At 44.0% G+C, this 23,078-nt stretch overlaps 1 protein-coding gene across 1 annotated transcript in view; it reads right to left on the reverse strand.

Moving 5' to 3' along the window:
- Nucleotides 1-5,796: 5,796 nt before the first annotated feature.
- Nucleotides 5,797-23,078, reverse strand: part of acss2l (acyl-CoA synthetase short chain family member 2 like) — a 114,954-nt gene continuing 97,672 nt past the window's right edge. Inside the window, exons 14-18 of the mRNA XM_078541043.1 lie at nucleotides 21,601-21,709; nucleotides 19,904-19,972; nucleotides 16,117-16,293; nucleotides 7,502-7,576; nucleotides 5,797-7,380 (exon numbers count right to left, since the gene is read on the reverse strand). Coding sequence (XP_078397169.1) covers nucleotides 7,253-7,380; nucleotides 7,502-7,576; nucleotides 16,117-16,293; nucleotides 19,904-19,972; nucleotides 21,601-21,709 — 558 coding nt within the window. The 3' untranslated portion in view covers nucleotides 5,797-7,252. The remainder of the gene's footprint in view (nucleotides 7,381-7,501; nucleotides 7,577-16,116; nucleotides 16,294-19,903; nucleotides 19,973-21,600; nucleotides 21,710-23,078) is intronic.

A 23,078-nucleotide genomic window follows, 5' to 3' on the forward strand; every position in this document is an offset into this window, starting at 1 on the left:
CAGGGTTTAGTGAGAGGGAGGAAATGAAAGAAATCAGTATTAGTAGGGAAATGGTGTTGGGGAAATTGATGGGATTGAAGGCCGATAAGTCCCCAGGGCCTGATAATCTACATCCCAGAGTACTTAAGAAAGTGGCCCTAGAAATAGTGGATGCATTGGTGGTCATCTTCCGAGATTCTATAGACTCTGGAACAGTTCCTACAGATTGGAGGGTAGCTAATGTAACCCCACTATTTAAAAAGGGAGGCAGAGAGAAAACAGGGAATTATAGACCAGTCAGCCTGACGTTGGTAGTGGGGAAAATTCTAGAGTCCATTATAAAAGATTTAATAGCTGAGCACGTGGAAAACAGTGGCAGAATCGGACAGAGTCAGCATGGATTTATGAAAGGGAAATCATGCTTGACAAATCTACTGGAATTTTTCAAGGATGTAACTAGTAGAGTTGATGAGGGGGAGCCAGTGGATGTGGTTTATTTGGACTTTCAGAAGGCTTCCAACAAAGTCCCACATAAGAGATTGGCGTGTAAAATTAAAGCGCATGGGGTTGGGGGTAGTGTATTGAGATGGAAAGAAAACTGGTTGGCAGACAGGAAACAAAGAGTAGGAATAAACGGGTTTTTTTCCTAACGGCAGGCAGTGACTAGTGGGGTACCGCAGGGATCAGTGCTGGGACCCCAGTTATTCACAATATATATTAATGATTTAGATGAGGGAATTAAATGTGATATCTCCAAATTTGCAGATGACACAAAGCTGGGTGGGAGGGTGAGCTGTGAGGAGGATGCAGAGATGCTTCAGTGTGATTTAGATAAGCTGAGTGAGTGGGCAAATGCATGGCAGATGCAGTATAATGTGGATAAATGTGAGGTTATCCATTTTGGTAGCAAAAACAGGAAGGCAGATTATTATCTGAATGGCTATAAATTGAGAGAAGGGAATGTGCAACGAGATCTGGGTGTCCTTGTACACCAGTCGCTGAAGGTAAGCATGCAGGTGCAGCAGGCAGTAAAGAAGGCAAATGGTATGTTGGCCTTCATAGCCAGAAGATTCGAGTACAGGAACAGGGATGTCTTGCTGCAATTGTACAGGGCCTTGGTGAAACCACACCTAGAATATTGTATGCCGTTTTGGTCTCCTTATCTGAGGAAGGATGTTCTTGCTATAGAGGGAGTGCAGCAAAGGTTTACCCAACTGATTCCTGGGATGGCGGGACTGATATATGAGGAGAGATTGAGTCAATTAGGATTATATTTGCTGGAGTTCAGAAGAATGAGGGGGGATCTCATAGAAACCTATAAAATTCTAACAGGACTAGACAGGGTAGATGCAGGAAGGATGTTCCTGATGGTGATATGATGCCCTGGATCTTACGTAGGCAACGCTGGTGAAAGACATCCACCTTACGTGACACCTTTGCTGTTCTCTTCCACGTGTCCCTGACATAGATTATGCCGGAGTAATTAAATACTAAACAAAACAACTCTGCCTCTGTATAAACCTTGGCCAGTTGGCCAGTAATCATCAACCTTATTGTGTTCAGTTGTGATCTCCTGTCATGGTGATGCTAAAGAGGCTGGCAAAGGTTCACAGGGTCACTAAGCTTGTTCCTATTAGAAAGGCCATGGTTTTCACAGTAGACTTAGAGAGCTCAGGTTTTTGTCTCTGGAAAAGTGCACACTCTAAGGAGATTTCTTTGAGGTTTCGGAAAATAATAGCTCAAATATTCCGTTCAGGGTCAGAACCCATATTCTTGAGTCTGATCAGACAAAAATATAGACCCTTACCTTCCTCTGATTTTTCTGGGCAATCTTCCAATGGAGGATCCTTCCAAACTGACTCAGTGCAGGAAACCTCGGAGACATCATTGAAGGGAATCCCTGTAGAAGCCATGCCCCCCACCCCATTTTTTTACAGCACTAGCTGCTGTATTCTGGTAAGTAGAGGGTTTAAATGCCCCAAAGCTGCTTTGAAAAGCTACGGAGAGAAGGTAAGTGGGTGAGGGGGTAGGGCAGATAAGGTAAGTGGATAAGTTGGTAGAATGGGTAAGGGGGTAGGGTGGAAGCTGGGTAGGTTGGGAGGAGGGTAGGGCGGTGAGATCAGAACGGGGGAGTTGGGGGGTCAGCGGGCAGTCGGGGGATCGAGTGTGTAGTCCAGTGGGTCGGGGGGAGTCCGGTGGTGGGGGATAGTCAGGTCAGGTTAAGGGGGAGTCAGGGCCCAGGTGGGCAGTCATTGGGTCGGGGAGGGCATAGTTGGGCCATGCGCATTAGTCAGGTTGGGTCAGAGGGTAAAAGCAAAATACTGTGGATGCTGGAAATCTGAAACAAAAAGCAGAAAATGCTGGAAAAACTCAGCAGGTCTAACAGCATCTGTGGAGAAAAAAAAACAAGAGTTAACGTTTTGAGTCCTTATGGCTCTTCTTCAGCTCTGAGTGAGTCAGAGGTTGGTGGAGGGTGAGGAGTGGAGTCAGGTATTGGGGGCTAGTCAGGTTGGATCGAGAAGAGGATTGGGGGGAGTCGGGTGATGAGGTCACATCAGATCAGTTAGAGGGAGTCGGAGGAGGGGGTCGGGTGGTCAGGTCGGATCAAGGGTGGAGTCAGGGTGTTAGGGTGTTGGGGAGGAGTTGGGAGGGTATCAGGAGGGGTTTGGGATGTTGAGGATAGCGTCAGTGTGAGTGATTGAGGAGACAGTTATGTAATTACCCAGGAGTTAGACTAGGTTTTAATCTGTCTAACATTTCCTGAGTAACTATCCAGGTAATTCAGAGCTGTTTGAAGTCTCTGACTCTAACTCAGAGTTGGAGACTTTTTGGATGGTCCTGGGAAAATGAGCAATTGCCCATCGGTAGTTCAAACTTCCCAGGCAATTCCCACAGAATCATTGCATTGGAATTCCGACAGGTCCCGTAGCGCATCTTCCAAGTGTACATTCAATCTCTGACTATCCGGAGACAGGAAGATCTGAGCCATTATAATGATTAAACATAATAACATAATAATTTGAGTCAGCCTATATGGATAGGCTACTCAAGCAAGATTGTTTAGAGAGAACTGGGGATCTAACTGTAAATGTTAGATGTTAGGAGATAGCTTCTTTCACAGAGGCATTGACCTCAAGATCAAGTTGAGGGCTCAAGCATTAAACTGTACGAGTTCCTTTAAGTAGCCAACATAACTGCAGACAGAAGGTAGGTGGGTCACTGAAGGATATGAAACACTTCCTCCGTGGTTTCCTGCAATTGTTTGTTCCTAAAATTTCCTGAGGTTTCTCTGCCTCCTCAGGTGATTGCATAACTGGTGACACTAGGGTGGGGGAGAGAAGGAGTTTGGAAGGGATGATACTGTACAGATGTTACGCCATGACAGTATAGGACAGGCTTGATGAACCAGCTGGCCTTTACCTGCCCTTTATGATAGGTCTGTAGGCTGCAATTATGGAGTCAGAGTGGGTCCTTCAGGACCACTTTGTGCATTGAGACTCCCTAATGAGGTAAGAATGCTCCTGCAAAGCAGAACAAGACCTAAGAAAGTGGAAATGATAATTAATGTGAGACTGGCACTTCATTCTCCTGAATTGTTTTAATTCTTCATTCTACATGATTGCTGGCCCAATATTTCATAATGGGAAATCATGAAATAAAGTTCCTATTAATAACTTGTAATTCTGCTTCTTTATATAATGGCTTTGTTGCAGTCCAATTAGTTTTAGTAGCAGAGCAGATTACTTTCATTAGTGATTATGGAAGCAAATCCAGTCATTAAGTGATACTTCACTCACCCGAGACTATTCGCCCTGGTTCAGAACCAACTTATGGTGAAATGAGCCCATTGTTCTGAGGGTTAAATATCACCCTGACAAATAGCAGGAGTCAGGCACAGCTGGTACAGCAAATACTGCAGCAGGAGGTTTCAGAGCCGATAACTTACTGGGCCTGTACAGTGATGTTGAAAAGTTCACCAGCGCTCACAGCCGGAGGGGAAACAGTAGTCCAGAACAGGAAGCAAACCATGTATTATTGTACTGAGGGAAATGTCATTTAGTTTAACAATTCCATATTTCCAGTATATTGAAACAGGCTTTTATTACCATTAATCACAAGCAGCTAATTAAATACAACCACAATATAATTACTGCTTGAAGCACCTTTAATTATTTAAATGCACAATTCAGCGGGCTGTTCTGACGGTCTACTGGGTAAAAGATCCTGAGCCTTATAGACCAGGCATATTTGTGCTAAGTCAGCTGAGGTGGCAGTAGAGACATTAGAATTGGTTTCAATGAGGCTGAAGTCACATCTTGTGATATTAGTAACAAGTGCATTAACACAATCATGATATATTTAAACCAAATTAACTTCTTTGATATGAAACACCCCACGCATGGACTTTCAAAGTGTGGGAATATTAGTAGGATGATAGACTGTTACTGATAATCTAGTTTCAAGGATTATGTACACAATGTTATCAGTCACAGGGCCAGGGAAGAGAGATCCCTTCTTGGTTTAGTTCTGTTGCTTGCTATAACAAAGAACAGGGATAGTGGAAATGATACACTGTACATTGAAATTATTTAGAAACAGGAAAATGCCATTATGTCCAACAAGCTGACACTTGACAGATTAACCTGACTGACGTGTCCCCTCACCATATTCCTCAGTCCTTTCTTTGAGAGGAATACATCACTCAGTAAGAATTTAAGAAGCAAGAGGTACTAATAACACTGTTGTCAATGATAAGTCTTCATCTTGATATCAAGCTGATATTCTAACATGTTTTCATTAAAATTCATTAAATAGTGCTGCTTTTTAAGTAGCAGTAACTGCAATGCTTCACCCATAATATAAAAGCAATTTAAGGTGACAGGTGCTAATAGTTCATTTCATTACAAATATTAAGGTTACTACCTGATAGCTCAGTTGACAAATTCACAACATTATGTAGTACATTTTTTCTTCATTTGTGGGGCGTGGGTGTTGCTGGCTAGGCCAGCATTTATTGCCCATCCCTAATTGCCCTTGAGGAGGTGGTGGTGAGCTGCCTTCTCAAACCGCTGCAGGCCATGCGGTGTAGGTACACCCACAGTGCTGTTGGCGAGGGAGTTCCAGGATTTTGATTCGGGGCAGTGGAGAACGGTGATGTTGTTCCAAGTCAGGATGGTATGTGGCTTGGAGGGGAACTGCAGGTGATGGTGTTCCCATGCGCCTGCTGCCCTTGTTCTTCCACGTAGTAGAGGTTGTAGATTTGGAAGGTGCTGTTAAATCAGTCTTGGTGAGTTGCTGCAGTGTATCTTGCAGGTGATACAAACTGCTGCCACTATGCACTGGTGATGGAGGGAGTGAATGTTTAAGGTGCTAGATGAGGTGCCAACCTGGAAGTCCGTGGTATATTCTTTTGGTCTCATGGGATCATACAGCACAGAAGGAAGCCATTGGGCCCATCATGCCAGTGTCTGGTTTATACTGAGTTAACTAACCCCAGCTAGGAACAATGGCACTACAATAGTTTCAGTGTTCCAGCAGAGATGGGGAAAAGTTCGGCCCAATCTGCTATCAGTGGTGGAGAGTTTGTAATCGTGACCACCGAGTGTGGATGGGATTAGATTAGGGGTGGGATTTTCCAGCCCCATTCAGCGCTGGGATGGTCCGGTTGAGCCAAATGGACTTTTGGCTAGGCAGCTGAATCTCCTGGTGCTATGACGGAGCCGGAAAATCCCAGCCTTGGTCTTGTGACCATCCCTCCCAAAATGAATTTGTCGCCTAAAGGAGAGAAGTGGAAGAAAGTGGGAAAACGCAAATATTCACATGCTATTTTTAATCACAATTATTATTTTATTAAGACATTGCATAATAAAACCTCCATTTGAAGAAAGGCTTGAGAAATTTTGGCTGTTTTTGTTGGAACAGAAGATAATGGGACGATTTGAAATTTGAAAGGATGGGACAGAGTAGATAGGAATAGGCTGTGTTCAGTGATTGAGGGATCTAGAATTGAGGGGATAATGATATACGGTGAAATGTAAGGATTATGATCGGGCGCATGAGAAAGCTTTTTACACAAAGAGTTGTGGGACTGCAGAATGCATTACTAGGGTTACTGATTGAAACAGGTACCATGAAAACATTTAAGAATAATTTAGATAGGTGGTTAAGGGAAAGGGAACTAAAGAGATAAAGGAAGAGGGTGGGCAGCTGGGAATAGGGTTCCTGCTCCTGCAGAGGCTAAATGCCAACACAAGCTAGTTGGGATGAATGGCATGTTTCAGTTTTGTTAAATTATATGCAATGCGACGTAAAAGGGCGTAATGCTGAGCATCCAATATGTTCCCAAAATGTACAATCTCAGACTAAACAAATGTAACCCTAAATAGATTAAGAAACAAATTAAAAGTGAGACCCAGAGAACCCGCACGGAGAAAAGAGAAGGGGCTGATTGGGGTGAAGGCAGGAAAATGCTGAGTGACTTGGGGGAAAAGAAGCACAGCAGCTCAGGCCATGCGTAATATTAAAAAGCTCTTTCAACACCCACAACCACAAGAAGGCAGTCAGAGAAGTGGTGAAAACCATAAAAGATGCAAACGGATTTGAAACTGAAGATGAACATAAGTGTTCTCAAGGGAAACGTGAGAAGCATACCCTCTCCAAGCTGTTATATTGCAAGTGAAATCAATGTCTTAAATGTAAATGAGATGAATGGTAAGAAACAGAGACGACATTCATACACTGGAGTCAGTGCAGAAAAGAGAATGAAAGCTGATCCCCAGTGTCACAGGTCTGGAACTCTGAGGAAGAGCTGGGGAAACTTGAGTTTTTCAACTGGGAAAGGAAGGAACGGAGAGATTAACTTAGAAAGGTTGTGAATATTGTTCATGGTATAAAGCTAATGGATTTAAATTGTGCAATTAGAAACAGGGGACATAAATTCAAGCCAGTAAAAGGTAACATGAGGATTGATAGTAGGGAATTCTTCTTCACACAAAGATCAATTTGTGGAATAAACTTCCAGCTAGAGTAGAGGAGGCTTAAAAACCTGGAATTATTTAAGAAATAATTAGACGTTGTAAAGCGGTTTTTTATAAAGAAATTCCTTAACGAGACAGGTTATTAAGTATTTGGAATAATTTTTTTTTCAACAACAAGCACATAGCTAGCTAGAATATCTGTGCAGTGCAATTACTGGCCCCTATTTGGACCAATTTGTTCAAGGCACTCTGCTGACTTCTGGATCTGATCGGAACAGGCCATTCGTTGTATTATTTTAAGCAGCTGCTTGACATCGCTGGCTGAACAGGACTTCCACCACGGTTGGGTCTATGAGGGTGGAAATATCCCCCAAATCTTTCTCATTGCAAGCAATACGCCTCAGGATGCGCCTCATTATTTTACCTTTGGAGAAGAAAGAAATCATTGATTAAAAATTTGTTCTGTTGTTAGCTGGACGCTTTTTACAACTGGTCATAGTTTCACATGCTGCAGTCTCAATACTTCATGGTGACGCATGGTTTACCTGAACGGGTTTTTGGGAGCCCAGGTGCATTTTGTATGAAGTCAGGCGTTGCTATTGGTCCAATCTTTTGTCGTACTACAAATTTAAAAAGAGATAATAAGAGATTTTAGTAAGTTTAACAACATTATTTTCTAGTGATTTTGTTTTGTTGTTTGTCTAGGTGAAGAGCATCAAATGAGTTCGGGCATCAAATGCTTCCAGAGCAGATGCAATACCATTTTTTTTATAGCAAAAAAATCGTGAAGGTCATAAAGTGCCACCCAATGTACCAGTGCAAAGTTTCCTTTCTCACATCTGCATCCTTGTGGCATGACTAATAAGTGCCACAAAGTGGGTAACTGAGACTTAGTTGGTAGCACTCTCGCCTCTGAGTTAGAAGGTTGAGAGGCCCAGCTCCAGAGCCCAGAGCACAAGAAGTAGGCTGATCCTCCAGTGCAATACTGAGAGTGTCAGGGGCGCTGTCTTTCAAATGAGACATTAAACCAAGCAGATTAGCTGAGCATTATCTCATTGCTGTTTGTGGGACCTTGCTTTGTGCAAATTGGTTGTGTTTTCTACATTTTTTTATTCATTCTTTCATGGCATGCGGGCTTCGTTGGCTAGGCCAGCATTTATTGCCCATCCCTAATTGCCCTTAAGAAGTTGGTGGTGAGCTGCCTTCTTGAACTGTTGCAACCCACGTGGTGTAGCTACACTCAGGAGTTTCAGGATTTTGACCCAGCGACAGGGAAGGAACAGTGATGTAGTTCCAAGTCCGGACGGTGTGTTCCTTGGAGGGGAACTTGCACATGGTGGTGTTCCCATACACCTGTTGCCCTTGTCCTTCTAAATGGTAAAGGTTCACATTTGGAAGATGCTGTCAAAGGAGCCTTGGTGAGTTGCTGCAGTGCATCTTATAGATGGTACACACTGCTGCTACTGTGTGTCGGTGGTGGAGGGAGTGAACGTTTGTGGATGGGGTTCCAATCAAGCAGGCTGCTTTGTCATGGCCAGTGTCAAACTTCTTGAGTGTTGTTGGAGCTGCAATCATCCTGGAAAGTGGAAAGTATTCCAACACACTCCTGACCTGTGCTTTATAGATGATGGGTAGGCTTTGGGGAGTCAGAAGGTGAGTTACATGCCACAGAATTCCCAGCCTCTGATCTGCTCTTGTAGCCATTGTATTTACATGGCTAGCCATGATATTTTTGGTCAATAGTGACCCTCAGGATAAAAACAGAAATACCTGGAAAAACTCAGCAGGTCTGGCAGCATCGGCGGAGAAGAGCAAAGTTGACGTTTCGAGTCCTCATGACCCTTCAACAGAACGAAGTAGAAATAGGAAAGGGTTGAAATACCCGCCCCCCCCCCCCCCCAACCCCCCTTCTTCTCTCCCCCCCCCCCTTAAACCAGCTTATATTTCACCCCTTTCCTGTTTCTACTTAGGTCTGTTGAAAGGTCATGAGGACTCGAAACATCAACTTTGCTTTTCTCCACCGATGCTGCCAGACCTGCTGAGTTTTTCCAGGTATTTCTGTTTTTGTTTTGGATTTCCAGCATCCGCAGTTTTTTGTTTTTATCTCTGTGGCCCTCAGGATGCTGAATGGTTGGGATTCAGTAATGATAATGCCATTGAACATCAAGGGGAGATGGTTAGATTCTTTCTTGTTGGAGATAGTCATTGCCTGGCATGAACCTTACTTGCCACTTATCAACCCAAAACTGATGTTGTCCAGGTCTTGCTTTATATGGACACGGTCTGCTTCAGTATCTCAGGAGTTGTGAATGGTGAACATTTTGCGAACATCCCCACTTCTGACCTTGCGTTGGAGGGCAAGTCATTGATGAAGCAGCTGAAGATGATTGGGCCCAGGGTACTACCCTGAGGTACTTCTGCAGCAATGCCCTGGGACTGAGATGAATGACCTCCAATATCCACAACCATCTTCCTTTGTGCCCGGTATAACTCCAACTAGTGAAGAGTTTTCCCCTGATTTCCATTGACTCCAGTTTTGCTAGGGCTCCTTGATGCCACACTGGGTCGAATGCAGCCTCGATGTCAAGGGCAGTCACTCTCACCTCACCTCTTGAGTTTAGCTCTTATATCCATGTTTGGACCAAGGCTGTAATGAAGTCAAGAGCTGAGTGACCCTGGCGGTATCCAACCCAAGCATCCATGAGCAGGTTATTGCTGAGTTAGTGCCACTTGATAGCACTGTCGACGGCACCTTCCATCACTTTTCTGACGATCGAGAGTAGGCTGATGGGGTGGTAATTGGCCAGGTTGGATTTGTCCTGCTTTTTATGGACATTACAACAATGGCTACAGTTCAAAAGTACTGTACTTCATTGACTGTAAAGTGCTTTGGGATGTCCTGAGTTCATGAACTGTGCTATATGTACTTTCTTTGTTTTTTTTTTCAGTACTTAGCTGAGTTTAAGTAGCAGATCTGAACAGCTCGTCACATGAAGCAGACAACATTCATAGTCTCAAGACCTTAGGAGTTATCCAGTCTTGGAACATGTCACAGATCCATTGCTGCCATGAATGGTATCAGGAACTTACAGCTAGGAATTTTAAATCAGTGAAGAAGAAACCTAATCACAGAAAATACTGGACATAACTGGCGCAGTCTGTCAGCAATTAGAAAAGTTCATCACAACACCCAGTGATCTCTCTTTCAGCTGATGGCTGACCTGCTGCATATTTCATGATTCAACGGCCTTTCTTTTAATTTAGCGGAATTTTAATTTCCGCTCACAAATTTTCAGCAGCAGATTCAGTTTTCCTTTCCCATTTGTCAGCACTTTCTCTCTGCCTGGTGATGCACTGCGGTCTCATTGTGAGTCTGCTGTTATTTATTTCCATTCCTCACTTCCACCCCACTCTTAATGGCATTGACAGCAGCTCCTTGATTTGTAGATGACATTAACCAGCATTAAGTGGCAGTTTCACAGCACAAACGTGCTGCACTCAACGCTTTCAGCAAAAGCACTGTAATTCAAGAGGGAAACATCAGAGAACGTGTTGCAAGGGGAGTGGAAGTAGAAGTGAAAGCTCCACTCCATGGTGGAGGGGGGTTCTCTGGCCCCGCCCATCGCCAGGATCGTCCAGTCCCATTGAAAGTCAATGGGCTTTTGGCTGAGCATCTGAATCTCCAGCGGCGGGTCCCGCCATGACGGGGCCCAAAAATCCCGGCCCATGACTCAGTGATCCCCAGGCTTTGCTGAATCAGCATGTTGCAGTGAGAGAGACCTCCAGCTCTCCTGGACTATGAAACACATCAGCCACAGCTTCTGCTCCTGATCACTCTCTAGTAGCTCTTGATGTAAAGTGTACACATGTGACTGAAGTTTATGGGCAGAATTGGCTCAGCCGTAAGGACGCTATGGCCTAATAGCCCACCAGCGGGCAATGCCCAGGTTCAGTTATGAAGAATGGCTAATTGTGCACCAATATGAGCTTGAACCTGTAGGTCGGGGTGGGGGGGTGGAGGAAAGGGGGAAAAATGGATAAACAGAGACATTTGAAAAGACAAAGCTTCCACTGGCACTGCACTAAAAGCAACTCATTGTATGAAATGCTTCCAAGTTATATCATGGCTTATCACATTGAAACAGATACAAGCTTTTTGTTGACATATGTTTAGAGGTCTGCCTCATCAAATTTCCTCCCCCTTCATGACTAATTTATCAGAGTTCATTCAGGAAGTAACAAGCAACGTGGATAAAGGGGAACCTGTGGATTTGGTATACTTAGATTTCCAGAAAGCATTTGACAAGATGCCACATCAAAGATTACTACACAAAATAAGAGGTCAAGGGTGTAGGGGGTAACATATTAGCCTGGATAGAGGGTTGGCTAACTAACAGGAAATAAAGAGCAGGCATAAATGGGTCGTTGTCACATTGGTAAGATGTGACAAGTGGAGTGCCACAGGGATCAGTGTTGGGCCTTCAATTACTTACAATCTATATTTATGATTTGGGTGGAGGGACTAAATGTGTGGTCATGAAATTTGCTGATGACATAAAGATAGGCAGGAAAGTAAGTTGTCAAGAGATTGCAGAACTCTGCTGTACAGAGGAGTCTGGATGTCCTGGTACATGAGTCATAAAAAGTTAATATACAAGTACAGCAAGTAATTAGGAAGGCAAATGGATTGTTGGAATATAAAAATAGAGAAGTTTTGCTATAGTTGTATAGGGCATTGGTGAGACCGCATCTAGAATACTGTATACAGCTTTGGTCTCCTTATTTAAAAAAGGACATAATTGTATTAGAAGCAGTGCAAAGAAGATTCCTGGAATTAAGGGGTTGTCTTATGAAGAAAGGTTGGACAAGTTGGGCTTGTACCCATTGGAGTTGAGGAGAATGAGAGCTGACCTTATTGAAACATATAAGATCCTGGAGGGTCATGACAATGTGGATGCTGAGAGGATGCTTCCCCTTTGGGAGAGACTAGAACTAGGGGACACAGTATAAAAATAAGGGGTCTCCCATTGATGACGGAGATGGCGAGAATTTTTTTCTCTCAGGGGGTCATTAATCTGTGGATTTCTCTTCGCCAGAGAGTGGTGGAGGCAGGGTCATTGAATATTTTTAAGGCTGAGTTACACAGACTCTGGGAGTCAAGGGGTATAGGGTGTAGACAGGAAGCAGAGGCCACAATCAAATAAGCCATGATCTTATCAAATGGTGGAGCAGGCTCAAGAGGCCTAATGGCCTACTGCTGCTCATAATTCATATGTTCATGCTCAAATTTTCAGGCAGAAAGCCTCTTCACCACTGAAAGCTTAGTAAGTGTATTAGTAAAATCAGATAGAAAAACAAAGATTCTCCATCACAGGAATATAAGGAGCTTAATGACATATTACCAGCTTTTGTACACACACTTAGGAGGGGGAAACTAGATCATCTCGTAGCGACTTGTAAAGCTGAAGGTAGCTGAGCAAGAGGGAGGCAAAGGAGGAATAACAGTTTAAGAAGCAGAATAGATATGAGAACAACACCAAGATGTTGACTGTTCTCAAGGACCATGAAAGCTGGAGAGCCATGATTGCAGACTTTGTCAAACATGGCACCTGAAAAAGAGAAGAACCAGCTTAAAAGAAAAGGACAAGTTTGTTAAATGGTGTAAAAGATCATCTCAGTCATGAAGGTATTACAGAGAGCCATACAGCTGAACCCTGGGCTCCCATCTTGTGGCTCCTGCTCGTTCTCCATCTACCTGAGCCGTGCTCACCTTTCCCAGTGGGGCAGCCAGCAGGCCCTTCCTACGGCCCCTTTGATTGGCCCTCCCTCGTCCATGTGCCGCCATCCATCCCTAATTCAATGGCGAACACAGAGGCAGCGTGCTAACTGGCTCCCTCCTGTAAAGTAAAGCCGACAGAATGCATGGGTGTCGGACCCTGATTTGGTCCCCACCACGGGGCCCCCAGAAAATTCAACCCATTGTCACTGACTCCCCAGCTATAGTGGAAGTAGCCCCATTCTGCCAAGCCTCTATTCGTTACTATTGTTTCCGATCCCTGCCATCATCCTGATGCAACATTCAAACACATTGGGCTGTCAGCCATGATTTTATCCACCCAAGGATCCTTAAGGAAGTGGGAAGTGCTTTGTGAGGCTCTTACCCATATCTGAAGCCAGGACTTTTCCTTGGACTTCAAGGAAGCTAACATAATTGCAATTTTTAAAAAGGATGATAGGCCCATTAGCTTGACATGAATAATAGGTAAGTTACTTGTAGAAATTATTAGGGTTGATAGAGAAAGCCTTATCAGAGACATTCAGCGCAAGTGGCAGAATAGTAGGTCATGTTTTATGACCTTTATGTTTTCTATCCTTCCCCCCCCAGCCCCCCACCCCACCCCCACAAGGGCCATCTGTTACTTGTTCATGTTGTTCTTTCACAGAGTGCTGACCCCTGTTCTGCTATTACCACATTCTGCTTTCTTATCTTTATGCCACCATCAGCACCTTTTTTAGCCCTTACCACTACCATTAATGCTCCCTTTGTCTTTTTGCCCATGACATCTTTGTCAATCTCTCCTTTGCCCCCACCTATCACTAGCCTTCTATCCAGCTTCACCTGCTCCATCCCCCTTAAACAGTATACATTTAATCACATTTCTACTTCTCTTTAGCTCTGAAGAAGGATCATACAAACTCGAAATGTCAACTCTGTTTCTCTCTCTACAGATGCTGTTAGACCTGCTGAGTTTTTCCAGCATTTTCTGTTTTTGTTTCAGATTTCCAGAAACTGCAGTATTTTGCTTTTATTGTCATGTTTTGTGAACTTGATTGAATTTTCTGAAGGGATCTCCAGGTTAGTGGATGAGGATAAGCCAGCAGATGTTATTTGCCTGGTCCTTTGGGAAGATTTTGACAAGGTGCCTCACAAGAGGCTTCTCTATCTGAGGTTGACTCTTGTGGAAGCAACGGCAACCTCTTGCCGAGGACTGAGAATTGGCTGAATTCTCTTCAGCAGAAAATTACAACCAATGCATTTGGTTCCGCTCAAAGACTGATTACCAGTGGTGTTCCCCAGGTATTGGTGCAGAATCTCTACTATTCACTATTTTTATGAACAATCTCAATGTTGGCATTGGTGGAATGATCCACAAGTTTGCAGATTATACCAATGTGCACATGATGGGGCAGTAGAGGATGTTTAAATACTTTAAGCAGATCTTTATGTATTGAAAGAAGGAGTCCAGATTTGGCAAATGATGTTTAAGCCTGGAAACCATAGTGTTGTGCTTGTAGGCAGATCAAAAATGTTAGGGATCAGGGCTCACACTAACAAAGTTATGCAAGGCCAGAACTAGGTTGGATGCTCAGCTGCCCTTCTTTTCTAAGAGAATAGTGACTTGTGGGACAGGTTGCCAGCTCAATCAGTGAATGCTGACTTGCTGTCTTTTTCTAGATCTGTTTCTGGCTTTGGGGGAGGCCACATTGTACAAGAGGTTGGTATCCCTATAATATAAATGATACGTATATGTGATCTCCTGGACCTGATTTGATTGCCTAATGGGATCAGAGAAAAATATTCCATATTTGTTTTTTCCTACTTATCTGGTTTGCTGCCTCACCCAGGAGATTATATGGCCCCAGGTGGGTGGGGAATGTCCATATTGTCAAGTATTACAATTAGATGAAAGAAGTTATATAGGCCAATGGATCTTTCCCTGTCCTTATGTCCTGTTGTCTTCTGCTACCCCTATGAGCAGCATCTCTTTTCCGTTGCCTCTGCTCCATCTCTCTCTGATGCTGCAGCCCAAAGGTGAACTGTAACTATGGCCCCCATGACCCGGAGTGCATGCTGTACCCAGAAGCCTTATGTCCAGCACTCCTCCCTGCAGACTTTACCAAACTCTGAGCTCTTCCAATGACCCAGTACTCTGCAAACTCTGCAAAGTGCTGGTTAATAGTAATAAGCAACTAGTTGGATGGATCCCTTTAAATAGCACAGATGAGCAACCTGTCATGCAGCCGAACACAAGTTCAGCTGTGTATGTGTTAACTAGAGCAGCAAGTTTGAAAATGGTAGTGCTGGTTCAAATCAGCATTAGACTGCGACAGACAAAGCAATTTGCCTACTCTGCATTCTTCTTAACACCACACTATCTCTTGCAGCAGTGTGCGCAACCCACCACTCCACTATTTTTCATTTCAACTGGCACCAGTAGCACCAAAACCGCTCCCGTTATGGTGCTGCATTTTCTGTCCTATGTATTTTCAGTCTCAAGTTTCTCCACACTCTTCACCTCTTTCCATTGAGTGTAGATTCCCATTCCTTGCTTTTTCACCCTAAACACATCAACACTTCAGGAAGGACTGAAAAATATTAATAGGTAAGCAACTATATGACTAGAATCAGGAAAACAGGCGGAGGGGTGGGAAAAAAACATGGATTAGACAAGCGTAAGATCATTTAGATATCTAAGACAGTCACAGGCCTATCAAAGAATACAGTCCAAAAGATGGGAATGTTAGGAAAAGTTTACACTTGTTAATCTAAAATGAAACATGAGCTCTGGGAGCACACAAAGGACAACAAATCAACAACAGAGGTGTAGAGCCAGCCTCCTCCCTGCCACCATCGCCCCACCCCCCCAACTCAACATGCACTATGCTCTGTCAAGGAAACTATACCCAGAATATCAGCTTGTCTCCCCTGACACATCACTTAAGACGGAGATGTGGAGTGATTTCTTCCCTCAGAGAGCCATCAGAGCCTGGAATTCTCTTCCCCAGAGAGCAGTGGGGGCTGGGTCATTGAATATATTCAAGGGTAAATTAGACAGATTTTTGATCAACAAGGGTTATGGGTTAAGAGTTATGGTGGTGGGGGTAGGCAGGAAAGTGAGTCAAGGCCACAATCAAATCAACCATGATCTTATTGAATTGTGGAGCAGGCTTGAGGGGCCAAACTGCCTACTCCTCATATTCCTTATGTTCTTATGTCCAGCAGGCCCACCCCTATCAAAACCTCCCTCAACGTAAAGAAAATGTTGGATAAAGCTACAGGTTCTAAGTTTATATTGAAGTGTGTTTTTGCTACTGGGTTCCCCCATTTGGAGCCTCATGTCCAGTGCAACCTAAGCCCTGTCCTGCTAGGCAAAGTTACCTTTGTTTTTCAGTTCATCTGTAATGGCCTGAGTCAATTCTCTTCCATCCTTTAGGGTGACAAAGCAGTAGATACATTCTCCCTTCACAGGGTGTGGGTGGCTCACCACGGCAACTTCTGCTACCGCATTGTGCTCTGCCAGGGCTGATTCCACCTCAGCGCTGCTCAGCAGGTGACCTGTTGGTGCAGAAACAAAGATGTCAAAACACACATTGATGTGGTGAGTAGGACAAGTCATTTGCCGCAGCAAGATGATGTCCCCGACAACCTTCCCTGGGACCCGGTTTCGAAACCCACCACAGCAGATGGCGAAATTTGAATTCAATAAAAGTCTGGAACTAAAAGTCTGATGATGACCACAAAACCATTGGCCATCTGGTTCACCAATGTCCTTTAGGGAAGGAAATCTGCCGCCCTTACCTGGTCTGGCCTACATGTGACTCCAGGCCCACAGCTTTGTGGCTGACTCTTAAATGCGCTCTGAACAAGGGCAATTAGGGATGGGCAATAAATGCTGGCCTTGCCAGCGAAACCCACATCCCATGAATGAATAAAAACAAACGAGCACTACTTTAACTGGGATCCTAGCAGAGAAGCCTTCCCGCCAACTAAACTCCAGTCAGAGGAAGAGAAACAGAAAATGCCGGAAAAACTCAGCAGGTCTGACAGCATCTGTGGAGAGAAAATAAGAGTCGAGTCCATATGATCCTTCTTCAGAGTTTTTCCAGCACTTTCTGTTTTTCTTTCAGATTTCCCAGCATCCGCAGTATTTTGCTTTTATCCAGTTGGAGGAAGATCTGAAGCGGAAGAGGCAATTCAGATTACGCTTTTTACTGTCCTTTGTGGATCCTGTTAGGGCCTCTCAAGGAGGTTTTAGGTCTCTCCTACCTCGAACATCTGCTCCCCTCACTTCTCTAACAGGAGACGCCCTCCTGGAGTCATACACTTATCTGAGTGCAAGAGGGAAGCCAATGGTCACCAAAATATGGAGCATGTTAATGAGGTTTAGGGGTTAACATTGCTATAGGTCCAATCTGACATGGGCAGAGAAGCAGGAAGCCAGTGGGTTTCCTTTGAAAATCCATTGGTTGTTAAAGTCTGGTAATTGCTTAAGCATTCTTCAATATAATTTTTACTTAATCATTTTTCAGAATGTGTGCATACCTGGCCAGGCCAACATTTGTTGCCCATTCCCTATTGCCCTTGAGAAGGTAGTGGTGAGCTACCTTGTTGAACCATTGCAGTCTGTGTGGTGTAGGTACACCCACAGTGCTGTTATGGGGGTGGGGGGGACAGTCCAGTGAAGGAACGGTGATATAATTCCAAGTCCAGATGGTGTGTTGCTTGGAGGAAACTTGCAAGTTATGGTGTCCCCATTCAACTGCTGCACTTCTCCCTCCATGGAGGTTCTGCCAATGAAGCTTTGGCAACTTGCCACAACACATCCTGTAGATGGTAAACAGTGCAGCTATGGCACACTGGTGGCAGAGTGGGTGAATGTTTTAATTTCTGAATGCAATGTCAAGTTCCCTTTCAAGTCACGTGCCATCCTGACTTTATGATATTGTTGTTGGATTGTCCCCATCCAGGCAAGTGCAGGGTATATCATCATATTCCTGACATGTGCCATGTAGATGATGGAAAGGCTTTGAGGCATTGTCACAGAATTCCCAGCCTCTAGTCTGTTTTAACAGGCACAGTAATTATGTAGCTGTTGCAGTCAAGTTTCTGGTCAATGTTGATGGTGGGGGGATTTGGCAATGATAATGCCACTGAACGTCAAGAGGAGGTGGTTAAGTTCACTCTCATTGGAGATGGCCATTGTCTGGCAATTGCATGGGACCAAACATTACTTGCAATTATCAGCCCAAGCCTGAATGCTGTCCCTTCTTGCTGAGGAGTTACAAAAGAGGCTGAACACTGCAATCATGCAATGGTTTTATGATTGTGGGAGGATCATTAGGAAGCAGTTGAAGATAGTAGGACACATTCAGTCATGTGATGAGAGAGCTGGGAGTTAGCCAATGAGAGTTCACAAAGTTTATTCTTGTCTGTGTCACTATTGTTTTGGTTACGTAGCCATGGTGTCCTCACATCTTCCCTCTCTTCCAGCCTGACCCTCCTCCGCAGGGTGGGGTATTGTGAAGTTGGCGAAGGCCATGCATCACTAACTATGGCTGCCAGATAATCAATAATAATAATCAATCAATACACTTTAATTGTCCTAATGTGCTTACAATAGTTTATACATAACCAAAATAAAAAGAGTGAATTACATCAGCAATACAACACCCCATGCCGCCGCAGTGCAGCACCAACATCACAGCCAAAAAATGGAATAAAGAGAGGGGCAAATAGGGAAAGAGTCTGAGATCTTCATACTCCCTTCCCGGCACAGATACAATGGATACGAATGTGGCAATTTCCTCCTAAATTGCTCCTGCATAAGGTATTGGTGGTGCATTGGGAATGGAGATGAGGCAAAATGCAGAGTTTTGGGAAGCTCTCCCATCCCAGGTGGACACAGTTGTCAACAAACGCTTGGCCAACCTTGAAATCCTGATATTCCACTGTTCTGAAAAGCTCCAAGCCAAAGAGACTGCCCACTTTAGCTGGCCCAGCCCACCCTTGTACAGAGGAGTTCTGGCCCAAAAGCCCCCTGTTGAGCAGCAATGTGCCAGCACAGCAACATTCATCTCCCAGTCCACGCAGTCGCAGATCTAGTGCTGACCGAAGAGCTGAACCATAGAAGTGGGGGTGGGTAGGTGACCAATGCACTGGACACCTGAGTTACAGCTGATATAGCTACACTGAGCCAGGCCACTCCCGCGCTACGAATCACTGCCCCAGGGGCTTCATCTCCCAGCCCACGTGGAGCCTTCTCTCAACCCACCACCACTTTAAAAACGTTCCAGAAAAAAACATGATGCATGATGCAGGGAATAGGAAAAGAAACTGCCATACCAGTAGATTGCAGCCCCTGTGGCCCTTGTGGTATCCAGAATTAACAGGTATCTTTAATCCAAAGACCTAAATCCTAGAAATATGGCATAATATTGGAATATTACATTCAAAAAGACTTCCTAAATGGACAGGACACAAGTGCAGTCCACACTATCCACAGGCAATAAGTGATGAATTTCAACGACATTCTCTGGGATACACAGTGACTGCATGCTGTAATGTAGGAAGAAATCCATGGAAATAACATTTCAGCAGCTATCAGGCGTGACTCAGTGGTAATACTCTGGCCGCTGAGTCAGAAGCTTATGGGTTTGTGTCTTGCCCCAGAAACTTGAGTACGTAATCTAGGCTGACAATGCAGTGCAGTACAGAGGGAGTGATGCAGTATCAGGGGTACCGTCTTTTGGATGAGATGTTAAACTGATATTCTGTCTGCCCTCTCGAGTGTAAAAGACCCCATGGCACTATTTGAAGAAGAGCATGGGAGTTCCCTCCAGCGTCCTGGCCAAAATGTATCTCTCAACCAACATCACTCAAGCAGATTATCTGGCCATATCACCTGCTATTTGTAGGAGCTTGTTGTGTTGCGTTTGCCATATTATAACAGTGACTACACTTTGAAAGTGCTTCATTGGCTGTAAAGCACTTTGGAATATTCTAAAGTTGTGAAAGGCACTATCTAAATGAACATTTTTTTCAATATGTATACACACACAGATATTCCTATGCTGGTCAGAAATAACATTTGGCTGTTTTTGTTTCAATTACAACCAAGTCTGAACAAACTGATAACCTAGTTATGAAAGGCTATTAAAATTTCTACCTGAGACATTCAGCATATCATCTATCCGTCCAGTGATCCAGTAATAGCCATCTCCATCTCGCCTGCAACCTGGACAATAAATCTTTCTGTGAGAAACAGTGACAGTCACTTAGCTGCAAAAGATGCTCTTTAATTATTTATCCATGTCAGCTGACAGATTGTAAAAAAAACTATAAGGAATATATTTAAATGTCACTTTAAGTCACATTCATGCTTCACAAATGAATCACACCGGATGCTGTTGCTGCTCTTTAAATCAGTCTGAAACATTATTTCAGTTCAATCTGATTCATTAATAACACTTAAAGAAAAGCCAGGAATATACCTTTGACCCCCACCCACTAGGTGTTCCCCCACCAGCTCCTCACACAGTAAGGGAAAGCAAAGTCTGGAAAATTCCACTCCAACCCCCTCAGACAATCAAATTCAGGTACTTGAATTCAATCCAGGGGATCACAATGACCATGTGTATGTTAACTTTGAAACCAGTTACCTTCTACACGATGTGACCTCTGTCCGAGCTGGGAACCAACACTGCACAATCCAGCAATGCATTCCAGAGGCTCACTACTCTCTCGGGAAAAGGAATACCATCTGATATGTAAGTTTTTCCTACCATGTTTTAAATTCATGCCCTGCTCCTCCCCAATCTGTCCAATTAAACTACTTCAATACCTATGCAATCCAGTCTTCCCATTACTTTGTATAACTCTATCAAGTCTCCATATTGCTATAAAGTAAATAGGCCCAACTCTTCAAACATTCTTGCAGCCCTCCTCTGAACCTTTTCTAAGGCCATTACGTCACATATTGGGGTACCAAAACTGAGCCAATAAGATGTGGTCCAACCAAGGATCTGTTTAAGGACAGAATTACACTTCACAAATGACTTGTATTGAATGGCTCAAACTAAATTTGCATGGTGCATTCTGGGTGCCCTCTTCCAACTATTTTATCCCTTTGAGCCTATTTCCCTGCAGCCAGAGTGCACCTCCTGTTTGCGAGTTTTTGACTGCCTTTAAGTAGCATCAATCAAGTGTGGCTTCCTATCCCCATAAACAGATGCAGCTAAAATAAGCAGCGCAGGGAGTGCGGGTTGACTCATTGTAATGATCTGGCAGCATGTGGTCCCTGGTCCAGCCCCCCTCTCAGGCACAGTCGAATTTCCAGATCTATATCTTGTCCTCTGCTTATCTTCTCCCTGCTTTAAAGTCTGTTGAATGCTTTTAAAGGCCAATAATTGTAAGCAAGGCATTGTGTAGCCCAGGTTTTGAACTTTCATATCCACCATTAAATTATACTTGAATACATTAGTTATTGTCAATCTTGCTTGCTTTTATTATTGGGGAAGAAAAAAATTTTAAAATAAAAATTTAAAACAATTCCCTAAAGGTAAACTGGTCATTCAAATCAGAACATAAGTCCAAACATGCATCATTGAACACTGATGCCTTACACTGGCATATGTTGTACCAGCAGAATACATCCCAGTATTGACGCCAAAATTTCTTCAGGATTGTGATTTCTTGATATTAAGGAATTGGAAAAAGCATTTTCAGACACTCAGCTTTGAACTGAACACCTGTCACCCACCCAACAAATACGGGCTCAGCAAAACATAAGTTCATTCAGCTTCACACAGAAACGAAGGCCTACGTTTAATGTTAAAAGTCATTGAAAGTGAAATAGTCATTTACTGTCTCCAGTCAGGTAAAACCCTGGGAACTGCTTGAAGTACGTCGTCTCAAAGCGCTCATTGTCTCCATACACAGTACGCAGTATGGACGGCCAAGGTTGTTTGAACACCTGAAACAAAGATGAAACAGGATGATCACAGCAGTTAAAGAAAATTATCTTCATAGCCCTCCAGGAGCATTGACACATTGCGCAGTGTGTTTCTTGCTTACATTATTATTCTTATAACTGTATTACATCACTGCATCAGTACAGTATCAGCCCATGACTCAGTTGATAGCACTCTTGTCTCTGAAGGTTGTGTGTTCAAGTCCCACCCCAGAGACTTGAAGACAAAAATCTACCATGACGCAGTGCTGAGGGAATGCTGCACCATCGGAGATTCCATCTTTCACATGAGACAGGTCTCAGACTATCAACATCCTGGCGCTTACTATTGACCAGAAACTGAACTGGACTAGCCATATAAATACTGTGGGTGGAATCGTCCCAGATTTGCACCGAGTGCGGTAGGGGGCGGGAAAAAGAACGTTCTTCCCGCCGGCTGCAATGGCGGGTTTTCACGCCGTGTCATTCCAATCCCGCAGCGTTAATTATGCATTCCTGGGAAATATGCCGTTTCCATGGCGTGTGGGCTCTCATCCACTCACCACGCCACCACCTTGCCACTTCATCACGCTGGACACCATATTTAAAGTGCAGCCGCGCGCACACCTTTCAGTGCTTCCAGCCCAAGACTGCTGCACAGAAGACATGACCCCGAAAGGCAAGAAGACTGCAGCCTGCCCTGGTTTAATGACTTATCCCTCAAGCACCCTTTGGACACAGTGGAGGCCCACCGTGATGTCTTTTACCCCTGCTCTGGCCACAGGAGGGGCAGCGACATCATTAATCCAGCATGGGAGGCAGTGGCAGCGGTGGTCAGCGCCAATGCCCTGCAAAAGAGAACAGTCACTCTGGGCTGCAATGGGATGAATGGTCTCATCCGTTCTGCCACGGTAAGTCACTCTTCCCTTCATTCACAACTCATAAACTCACAAACTCAGGTGAATATTTTGCTAAAATTTCTATACTTATTTCAGTGCATACCATTGTTTATTCCCAAGTGTTTTTTTTTTGTTGCAATTGACCAATTAATTTCTTCCTTTATTTGGAATAAGAAAACACCTAGAATTCGTAAAGTTTTTCTACAAAGTTCCAAGCCTTTGGGTGGTTTGGCACTGCCAAATTTTCAGTTTTATCATTGGTCTGCTAATATCAGTAATATTTCTTTTTGGCTTCATTCAGACTCGACTAGTTTAGCATGGGTGCAATTGGAGGCAGCTTCCTGCCAATCCACATCTCTGCCTGCTCTGTTGTGCTCCTCCATTCCTTTCTCAACCAGTCACTTTTCTTCAAACCCCATCGTTAGACAGTCACTTAAGATTTGGACCCTGTTCAGAACACACTTTGGGCTGCAATCTCTCTCTTTATACAGCCC

This window comes from Cetorhinus maximus, chromosome 4 (genome assembly GCF_964194155.1).
Source record: "Cetorhinus maximus chromosome 4, sCetMax3.hap1.1, whole genome shotgun sequence".
Lineage (NCBI taxonomy): Eukaryota > Metazoa > Chordata > Chondrichthyes > Lamniformes > Cetorhinidae > Cetorhinus > Cetorhinus maximus.